This window comes from Chenopodium album, chromosome 14 (genome assembly GCF_948465745.1).
Source record: "Chenopodium album chromosome 14, dcCheAlbu1.1, whole genome shotgun sequence".
NCBI classification, from domain to species: Eukaryota; Viridiplantae; Streptophyta; class Magnoliopsida; order Caryophyllales; family Amaranthaceae; genus Chenopodium; species Chenopodium album.
This window is the reverse complement of record NC_137847.1, coordinates 22730524-22741743: the sequence shown is the minus strand read 5'-3', so window position 1 is coordinate 22741743 and position 11220 is coordinate 22730524. Positions and strand designations below refer to the sequence as shown.

Here is an 11220-nt window from a genome sequence, read left to right as displayed (position 1 = left end):
ATTATTTTCTCCACAAAATCACTCAACAACAAAAACTCAATTAAATGGACGAGTCATGGCGAAAGAGCATGGGTGTCTCCGCCTCCGGCACCTCAACCGGGGGCACGGCACTAGAGCCCGAAGATTTCAACGACGTTTTCGGAGGCCCCCCAAGAAGTGTAATAGCAAGAAAGATGTCAGCTGACTTCTCAGGCAACGATTGGTTTTACAATGAGATTTTCAAGCCACCTTCAGATTTTTTTGATTCTCCGGCTGTAATTTCGGGCAGAAAGTTGCCTGAGTTTGTTATTCCGGACAGGAGACGGTCCAAGAATAGGCAAGTGAAGTCCATGTCAAGATCAAAGTCCACTTCTTCATCTGTTATGAGCTTTGATGAGATGAATGAACTCAATAATTTCCGATCCGCCGTGGTTATTGGGGAGGAGGATGTTGTTCTTTCAACTTACACTTCCAAGCTCAGGTGAATTCTCAACTCTTTACATACTTTTCTCTAATATAATTAGTTTTTTGTTTATCATTTAACAATTTCATTTTTTTTAAAAATAATACTAGTTTGTGCTTATAATAGTAATTAAGTTACAAAGGCAAGTCAGTTTATGTTGTGTTAAAGTGTGTAACTGATTATGATGTCTTAAATCTTGGACAACTAATAAGATAGATGACACTAAATATATCCTCTTCTCTATTTTTAAACTAATTAAACTTGGACATGATCCAACTGTAAAGTTGTTTGATAAACCAATACTGTTCTACTAAGTACATACTATGTAAATCGACTTGTAATCACCACTCAGCAATATATGAAACACCACCCTAATTTAAAAAGTCTTCACTAATCATTCTTCATGTTATCATTTTACGATGTATTATGTAGTAGGAGTAAAAGATTATGCATGTAAATACGAGTCACTCCTCACCAAATAAAGTAATAACCATCAGTAAGTGTAATTAGTTAGGGATTCACCTTGTAATTTTCATATCACAATGTCGAGTCCTTTGAATTATAAGTGCTTATTAGAGATGAGGATCCTTTAGTTTGGAATAACAAGTTGTCTTGTTGCTCCGTAGTCCGTACTTTATTAAATTAAAATATTAGCAATTATTTGGGAGGGAAAATAATCGAGTCAAATGGACTAATTTTGATAACATACTTTAGATATTTATATAAAAAAAAATAATATGTTGGAAAATTTGTCTAGAAGGGACATATATGTTCACTATTTTGTATGAAAAGACATTATATGTTTAAAGTGTTCAAAAGACCTTATAAGTTGATTTTGTTGTTGGGAGATGGACCTTGAGGTCGGAATCCGGCAATAATTGACTTTTTTCTCCGACGTTGACCTCTCATGTGACCTTAAAAAATAACCCCTTTTCTTTTTTTCCATGATTTCCCTCAAATTCCCTTTATGGCCTGTTTGGTTTTAAGGTTTTCGTTTCAAATCCAGGAATTGGGTCAAGTGTCTTGTTTGGGTAATGCAAATAATTGGTTTTGTATTTGGCCCAATTTCAAGTCAATTACAAAATCAGTAAAGTTTGATGAATTTCAAATTCCAACTTAATACATGTCATTTCAATTTCTTTTGCTATTTTCCCTTCTTTCTCCTCCAAAGCTCCAACAACCACAACTTTCCCTCTCTATCCTCCATTACTGCAATCTCTCACTACCGTGAATTTTGCTTGTCTACAACTTTTGTTCGACGATTGTTATACATGCACCTTGTCACCAACCTATGCTCTACACACAGAATATCTCAATCTTTGAACAATTTTGACAACAAATCTTGAAATTACAAGCTGTTTTTGGTAAATTTGAAGCAAACTACAAGTACCAAAGCATTGATGTCATCTAAATTAAGCTACTTTGGTAATTTTACATCCGATTTTTTTTTTTTTTTTTTTTCTCAATTCAAATAATCAAATTGGGGCAAAAATTAGGTTAAAAATATAAATTTTAAAAAAAAGTCTGAATTTGTATGATTTGAGCACTTGGTTGTAGCTTCCGATGACATCATTGTATGATTTGATGATTAATTTGATTACCAAAGAAGTTGATGCTTGTAGGTGTTGTTGTCATTCAATTAGTTAACCATTGATTAATGTAGATATATCATTCATAAATTTCCAGATTTACTTCACAAATTCTACTCACCTCCAAACACCATTTAGAATTTGAAATCATAGAATTGAAATTCTAATGTTTCCCAAACATATAATTTGGAATTGAATTCTATGATTTGTAATTCTAGATTTGAAATGAATCATTTGAAATTAATTACTAGTATCCAAACACAACCTTATTTTGATTTGTGTCATTTGGGGATTAGAAGAGAGAGAAGGAGGAATTGGAGGGAAATCGTGGAAACAAATGGAAAGTGGATCATTTTTTAAGGTCACGTGAGAGGTCAATGTCAGAGAAAAAGTCAAATATTGTCGGATTCCGACCTCAAGGTCCCTCCAAACAACAAAATAAACTTATAAGGTTCTTTTAGACCACTTTAAACATATATGTGCCTTTCAGACAAAATAGTGAACATATATATGCCTTTCATTTTCCTAAAATGTTTGTAAATTGATTTCAAAATGGTTTCGTTTTAACTACCTAATTAGTTTTGATTTTTTTTTTGAAGGAATAGTTTTGACTTATTTCAAAACAATAATATTAGCCTATTTTATTTTTGCCAAATACAATTTCAGGATTTTTTTTTTCTTCGTTTTTTCCTAGCTAACACTATGTGTACAACTAAACACCATTTCACCACTCTCATTCATTTTCTTTAACAAGATTTGTGTAAAAGGACCTTTTAAATGGTTGATTTTATTTAAAATGATCTTTTAAGTGAAAAGTTGTGAAAAATGACCTATTAAATTGTATTATGTTGTGAGGGAGTACTAGGTTGGGTGGTCAACGGTGGAGCATTGGCGTTGACTCTCACGTGGGGGTCACGTGACTTCTAGAAAAAAGCCCACACGTTTTACCCCCTTTTCCCCCAAATTTCCCTCCTTTTCGAACCTACCCCTTTCATTTTTTTCCCTTTCATACTTCTTAAAATAACGTGTGTGCTTTTTTCAAAAGTCACGTGACTCCCAAGTGAGAGTCAACGCCGGAGCTCCACCGTTGACCACCCGGTAAACTCAGCCCAGTACCCCCTCACAATGTAATACAACTTAAAAATGTCTTTTTTCACAACTTTTCACTTAAAAGGTCCTTTTAAACAAAATCGACCACTTAAAAGGTTCTTTTACTCAAATTTTCCTGTTCTTCAACTTATTTTTTAATTAAATTTTCTTATATGAAGTAATATATAATCACATTGTTTTTACACTCCGTCACAACTAACAACACTCGTATATTATTCTTAATATTTTTGCAACATTTTTGCCATTCATTTACATTAAAGACACGTTTTTTTAATTAATTATCATTAATAAGATATCTAATTTTATTAATAGAATTATTATTAAATGTAATTTGATTGTGATTTTCAGGCCACTCAATGTACCAAGTAGATGGATTGCATCATCCAAGCCTAAAACAAATCATAAAAAGCAGGACTTACCAGCATATGGATGCCCTAACACAATATCTTCTTTGGATAACAAGAAGTTCATTACAAATGAGTGTAATGACTACATGCTACAAACCTACAACTTTGGGTATCACCAAACTATACCTTCTTCAAAAACTATAAACTTTGAACACTCCATCAAAAATGTCAATGGTGAATATGATATGCAACTCTCGCCGAATTCACCGGTTGTTCCTCCTCATCAAGGTCGAACAACAAACTACGAGTACGAAGAATGTTTAACATATCAACAACCTTCTTATGTTGGTAGTGAAGTAAATGATCAAATGGTTGAAGCCAGCAACTCTGAAGAAACCAATATTGCTGAGGCGATTGCTTGGGCGAAGGAGAAATTTCATGGTTGGAGCTCAATTGGTAACACACAAGGAGTTATTAAAGAACAAGACAGCAACTTTTTTACAATACATGGTGCGAGATAAAACCTATGGCATAAGGTTAAAAAAAAAATTAAAAAAAATTAGACCCTTGATTGATAGGGTGTGTGAATTTGAGAATATATGGCTATTTATTTCATTGTAATTCGAAAATAATAGGACAACTCATATGTTTTATAACATACAAGAATATTTTAAACGTAATTTAAAATGGCTAAAATAGCACTAATTTAACTATAAGTTAGGTGTGTGCCCAACAGCGTAACCCTTAAATGGATCAATGTACAACACCACTTACAGGGACTGGGTGCAAATAATAGCATAGAGTGATATTCAATGATTGAAAAGCCTTCATATTTAGATTGTTGTTTTTAAATATTTGTATACAAAATTTCCCATTCATTATATTAAGTCCAATCATAGTATACCAAATACGAAGTACAAAATAAGTTAGGAAAATTTGTTACAAACGACCTTTTAAATGCACTTGTTTGCAAGGAAGGACCTTTTAAGTCCAAAGTGGTGTAAAAGGACCTTTTAGAACATTTTTGTTGTGCTTGAGTACCTTTACGTCGGAAAGCGAGAGTTGACCACAAAAGTCCGGCGTTGACCACCACGTGCAACGCACATGACTTCTATAATCTTAATTTTTGTTTGTTTTTTCCCAGTTTTTCCCTTTAACCATACCCTTTTAATTTCCCCCAAATCTTTCTCTCTTCTCTGTTTTCTGTTTTTTTTGTTGGGAGTTATCTATTAATTGCCATAGTTTGAGCAACAACAATGGCGACTCTCCCAATTAAGATCATCACTGAAATTCTCTCTCTTTTACCTGTAGAATCACTTCTCGAATTTAAGGAGAGCCCCAGTTACTCCTAATGAGAAACATTTTCTGTTTCTCATAGTGGCATTTTTGAAATTCAATTGAAGTTTTTAGCTTGCTGTGCTGATGACTGGGAAAAGGTGGGGACACATTATGTGGCATGGATTGCTTATGAATGTGGATGCCGTTAGCTAAGGAAACGTATTTCCTTTATTAGGAAACTCTGAAATTTTGGTATCCGATTCTCTCTCCTCTCAAATTTGTTATCCACTCTCTCTTTCCTCTCTTTTAGTGGCAATGGCGATTCCAGATCTGAGTTACCACTCACTCTCTAATCTGTTGTAATCCCCGCTGTAATCAATTCAATTGAAGTATCAGGTTAGTAAAATTTGTTTTTTTTAAAGTCCATTCGCAGTTCTGGTTCTAGGGTGGTCTTGATTTGTTTTTATTTCTACCTGATGCGAAATCAACAATGGCATTGAAATAGTAGTAATTGTTTACAAATCCTTCTTTTTTCTTATAATTTATGAAAATGCATTTATGAGGTTACTCATTCAATTTGATAAAATTGGTATTTATAATTTCTGGAAATGTGTGTGGTGTGAAAGTGTGGAATTATCTGTGTTAATTTTTCAAAATTTGGTGCATCATATAGTTCAATTGTATTGTGTTAATATGTATGTCATTATGTGTAGTTTAATTTGTATCATATTTATGTTGTTGTTTTGTATGTCGAATTTGAAGGAGGAATTAGAGGGTATGATGATGGATACTGATATTCTAGACACGGAAATGGAAGCCGATATAAGGGGCAGTGAGATTGTTGTTGTTGATCGGGGTATCGTAGTTAAGAAAAGGAGTAATGTTGATATGGAGGTTGATGGCATAGAGGAGACAATAGTTGAAGAGACTGTAGTTGAAGATAGTTGTGGCATAAAGGAGACTGTAGTTGAAGATAGTTGTGTATATGATGATGGCATAGAAGAGATTATACCTGTACCAGAGCCTAAGGTTGGGATGGTATTTACATCTTGGCAAGAAGTTGAAGCATACTATAAGGAGTATGCTGAGCAAATTGGGTTTGGAGTGACAAAGGTTTAGGGTGTCAATTCTAATTAAGAAGGACAAGAATAAGAGAATTTCAACAACGTGGAAGTGTGAGTGTTGGGGAAAAACCGACATGAGGGCTAGGAGGGAAGCGAAGAAAAGGGCAAAGGCAATGGGTTTTGGAGGTTCAGGTGGATTAGTTGGTGGTGTTGTATGTGAGGATGAGTTAAGCCGAGGGAAGAGGACTTCCAAAAAGTGTGAATGTCTGGCACGGATTTATGCTACTCTCAATAAAGATGGTGCTTGGGAGTTGAAGACTGTGCACTTAGTGCATTATCATAAAATAGACCCAAGTCAATCCAAGCTTGTCAAGGAGTACCGCATGAAGCACATGACCAATAAAATTAAGAAGAAGTTGATGAATTACTATGAGCAGAGGGTAACCATATCTCAGATACATGGGTGCATGGCGACTGATCGAAATGGAATGGATAACATGTCGTTCAGTGTCAAAGATTTACAACATGAGGTCTACAAGGAACAGAGATTGATGATGGTTGGAGGTGACGCAGTGACAATGATGCAGTATTTTGAGAAAATGCAATCTGGGAACCAAAATTTTATCTATGCTCAGCATTTGGATGTAGAAGGGAAGCTCATGGATGTGTTGTGGGTGGATGCAAGAAGTAGGGTAGCTTATGAGGACTTCGGTGATGTTGTTTGTTTTGACGCAACCTACCTAACAAATGAGTACGAGTTCCCGTTTGCGCTCTAACTTTGTCGGTGTTAATCACCATGGGGCAATCGCTGTTGTTGGGTTTGTTGGGTTTCAGTGAGTCCGACCCACCGCGAAAGGAAACCCAAGCCAAGATCATACTCACAATAATTATAACCATAAAGCATAATTAACTTAAATGACAAGATTAAGAAAGAGATTAATACCTTTGTCGCGTGCTTCGCTCACTTAATTGAGCTCTTACTTCGAAAGCTCTTAGCCCCACTCACACGAGGACCTCCAACGAAGTCCACCCGCAACCCAAGCACCGAAAATGGTCTATTGCTTAGGAGTTAGCTAAGCCCAACCTTAAAACCCGAGTAATTAATTGTGTTAAAAGGTTTTCACAATGGCGATGCCTTTTTCAACACTTACTCAAGCAATTTTCCCAATACCCCAACTTGGGTATTTATAGGGAAATACAAGAGTGAGAAAAGCTCACCCATCAATGTGGGAGATTTTATTTTTCCATTTTATTTTAAATCAAAAACAAAATTAATAATCAAGCTACTAATAAATCAACAAGTGGCATGCTCACAAGAGAGTGTTAGGTGAGGACCATTTGGAGAAGGGGGGGGGGGACCAAACTTGCTCCCCACTCCCTCTCCCATAGTCGGCAAACACAACACCCCAAACCCAATTGCTTTGCTCCACGTGGCAGCCCCACACTTGGGCATCAAGGCACCCAAGGTGGGCTGCCAGCCACTGCCACCCCTACGGCCCATTAGGCCACGCACCATATGTGCGGGCTGCTATGGCCGAAGGCTGCTGCTAGCAAACCACGTATCATGTGCGGGCTACTAGCTGCAGCATGCTAGCACGCCACGCACTAGGTGCAGTGCGGGCTGCTAGCTTCGGCTTGCAGGCATGCCACGCACCAAGTTTGTTCCTGCACTGCCCTGCCCTGTTCCTGCATTTGTATTTAGAGTTTATATGTTTATATGTCTGTCAATGTTGTCTAGTTTCCAAGATTTCAACAACCCTCTTAAAGCAGTCGTGTATGAGAGTTTTTCCCTCGAGGAATTCCATTCTTGATTGACAACACTTATATCTGAGTATAAGTTGGAGGACAATGAATGGCTGAAAAGTCTCCACAAAGAGAGTCATATGTGGGTCCGTGCTTACATGGAGTTTTTTTGGGCTAGTAAGAAGACAACTTAAAGGGTAGAGAGCATCAATCGTTTTTTTGATGGCTATGTTAACCGCAAAACCAAACTACATGAGTTCCGTCAAAAGTATTGCATGGCATTGGACAAACGGGTTCGAGATGAGGTCAGTGTAGATGAACGTTGTTCGAAGTACTTGAGGAGGCTGGTTAGTGGCTTTAAAGTCAAAATTTTTTTCCAAAAGTTATACACGGACAACAAATTCCAAGAAATTCAAATGCAGTGTTCGAGGATGATGTATTGCAGCATTCGAGAAAGGAAGGTTATGTCTGAAGACCTTATATTTGGTTGTGGATCGTGTGTGGATAGTACCTCCCGGTTCCAGTGAGGACGTCATTACGGATCGCAAAAGAGTCTACACAGTTACATTCTTCCTTACCACAAAGGCGGTGCAATGTGACTGCAGAAAGTTCGAGACACATGGCCTACTTTGAAAACACTCCATCAGGATCCTTGATGAGGAGTCGGTGGAAGATCTCCTAGAAAAGTACATATTAACAAGGTGGCGGAAAGATGTAGCCCGAAAGCACTCCAGGGTCAAGGTTGGTTACCATGATCCTGGCGACACGGACCATGTGCAGAGATTTAACAAGATGATGGGAAAATTCGAGCCTTTATGTGAAATTGCTGCTATGGTGAACGATTAAACTGTCCATATGGTGATCGAAGCACTATCGAAATTTCAATTGGCTGTTAATGAGTGTATGGAAAAGAAGCGTAATGAAAAGGTTCTTGTCATTAGTGTTTAGGGTAAAAATACCCTTTACACGTGGTCCAATCCCATAATGACACGTGGCCCAATCAAAGGGTGACATGTGTCCCAATGAGAAGATGACACGTGTAATAAACTCACAAAGAGCACCTGAAATGAGAGAAAAAGGGCCTTTCTTACATTAGAGCCCAAATCCCGAGATCCCTGTAGAAAGCCGCAAAACAACGCCCCCATGTGACACGTGTCAATACCTGATTGCGCAGCCAATCAGGACATGGAAATTTAGGGCACAAACCCTAACTTTAGTATCACTTTCACACACGTCACAGACACATGCCCAAATGATATTTCCCTTTGGAATATTTCAAGCATCCCACACTTGAGCCCCACTGTGATCATACACTTAAGCATGGTGGCGTCCAAAGGGAAGGAAGCTAGAGTAAAAGAGTCGCCAACAAGTTTTAGGAACTTGTAAACCGTTCACAGGGTGAAGGTTACACCCCTTAACGATCCAGGAGATCGTTAACTCCAATAGGTCTGGAACCATGACTGGAAGTTTGGGGATGAAGGTACAAATCCAACCTAAAAAAGATTGAACCTGCCCTAAAAATAGGCCTCTACTTTATTCTTCTCATTCATGTGCGCTTTCCGACTAACATACAATCAATAGATTAACCTTAAATCTGTTTAATCTATGTTGGTTGAATTTAATGCACAAGCAAAACTATTATTGGCGATCACTTGAATTATAATCATATTAACCTAAACAAGATTATTAATTATCTTATTAAGCATGATTACAAGTACAAATTCCCTTTAAACCTATAAGAGAGGGCGTGATCAAGCAATAACAACAATAATATATATCAAGCAACATAATAATAATAATAACAATTATGTTAACAATAAAGCATAATAATATTAGCAAGATCCTAGGCATGTTACTAACAAGATTAATAACAAATCCTAGCATGTCACTAAACATTAAAAATTAAAGCTTTATCCCTAACATGGTACTAACACGATAGAAGAAAAGAATAAGAAGCATCATAGAAACATATATGATATTAGAAATATTAGTTAACCCTAAACATGATACTAGGAATTAACAAAATAATCCAAGCATGATTTCTATATCAAAAGATTAATAAAGTAATTAAATTACTTACTTCGATGCCTCGTATCTCTTTCTAATAACAAAATACACGCGTTAGTAACTTCAAGGAAAATAATAAATCAAACAATTAATTAATTAAATAATTAAAATAATTGAAAGAGAGATTTAGGACCAAACCCTCAAAAATATTAAACCTTTCCGTCTAGGGCGAAGGTAACTTCGAATTTGGCTAGGTGTGTCTAGAACTAATGAATGAGGAATTTTGTATGAGGGAAGGTTTAGAAAAGAGGGAGAAAGCTTCTAGCCTTTAGAGATAGAAGAGAGAATAAAATTAGATGATTGTGAATTGTTGATTATTGATGAGTATTATTGGAAAACGAAGGTCTAGGACCCTATTTATAAGAAAACAGTCCGAAAATGATAGAAAATACTTCAAGTTCTATACGGAATAAAACTGGCATCTGTCGCCAGGCGACAGACATCAGCGCCAGGCGACAGACGTTAGCGCCAGGCGACAGACTCTGTCGTTTGGCGCTAATTAAAAGATAAAACGCGTTTTTTTTTACGGAATCCTCTTCTTAATATGATTAAGCAGCAAATTCCGTGTTTATCAAATTAAAATCGGGTTTATCATAAAACACTTATTTTATTCCAAATAAAATTCTTTAAAATATAATTACTAATCCTAATTCTATTAGAATTAAAAAGAACCTTCTAAATATTCTAGAAGATTAAAATCAATCCTAATAACCTTAGAAATAATAATTAATAAGCCCTTCTCTAGATCACCGGGCCACATATAAAATTATTTCGGGCCCAATTTAATTTAATCCATAACTTCCTCATTATTCATCGGAATTGGGCATATAATATATCGTTGGAAAACTCTTTTCGAGCCTAATCCAACTACACTATTATTGGACCCTTATCATGGACCAAACTAAATTGGACTGGCTATTTTCATAAATAGAATGTAAAATAAAATATTTTCAAAAACAGAAAGAGCGATATTTTAATAAAAATATCCACATCACTAGACTTTCCACACTTTTACTTCGTTCGATAATCAAATGACGTGAAAGGTATTCATCACTGGGTTTGTTTTTAGGGAGACACATTTGGGTGTCTACAGGGCACAAATTCCCACCCCTATAAATACCTCAATCATTTATGATGGGAGGGGTGGATTGTGACATAATATTCAATAGAGCACTAAATAGCTCCAGCTTCTCTCTACTTTCTCTCTCTAGCCTTTCCGCTTTCCGGTTACTAACTTAACCGTCGGAGGCGAATATTCCGGTGACGGAATATTTGTTGTTTTGCAGGTGTCAAGTCTCGTTGTCAGCAAGTACGTGACCAGTGTCCCGAGGGATTCAAAAAAACCCCGAAACATTTGGCGCCGTCTGTGGGGACACTCGTCCGTAATGGCAATAGACGGTCAGACACCTAATGCCGGCCCTGGTCCTGGTCAGGACGATCATGTAGAGGACATAACCACAACAAACAATTCTAATGATCCTCTGATCGCCACATTTCATGAGGTCGAGGTTCTACCAGTTACTGCTGCCTCCCTAAAGGTCGCTCTGAACAAGCTTCGAAAGGAGTTGGAAGAGAAGAGG

The 11220-nt window shown here is 36.7% G+C and overlaps 2 protein-coding genes across 2 annotated transcripts; both read left to right on the top strand.

Annotated features, from left to right (window-relative positions):
• On the top strand, nucleotides 1-4221 carry LOC145579093 (uncharacterized). The gene is made up of 2 exons (XM_081636370.1): nucleotides 1-460; nucleotides 3490-4221. The coding sequence occupies exons 1-2, from the start codon at nucleotides 45-47 to the stop codon at nucleotides 4007-4009; spliced, it is 936 nt and encodes a 311-aa protein (XP_081492496.1). The 5' UTR covers nucleotides 1-44; the 3' UTR covers nucleotides 4010-4221.
• A 1743-nt stretch (nucleotides 4222-5964) lies between these two features.
• Nucleotides 5965-6606, top strand: LOC145577908 (protein FAR1-RELATED SEQUENCE 8-like). Its single transcript, XM_081635327.1, has one exon. The coding sequence runs from the start codon at nucleotides 5965-5967 to the stop codon at nucleotides 6604-6606; it is 642 nt and encodes a 213-aa protein (XP_081491453.1).
• The last annotated feature ends 4614 nt before the right edge of the window (nucleotides 6607-11220 follow it).

Bases quoted from the DNA above. Each gene is read 5' to 3' on its own strand.
- LOC145579093 (XM_081636370.1), top strand. From the start codon at position 45: ATGGACGAGTCATGGCGAAAGAGCATGGGTGTCTCCGCCTCCGGCACC. The intron at 461-3,489 runs GTGAATTCTCAA...TGTGATTTTCAG, and splicing joins ACTTACACTTCCAAGCTCAG to GCCACTCAATGTACCAAGTA.
- LOC145577908 (XM_081635327.1), top strand. From the start codon at position 5,965: ATGAGGGCTAGGAGGGAAGCGAAGAAAAGGGCAAAGGCAATGGGTTTT.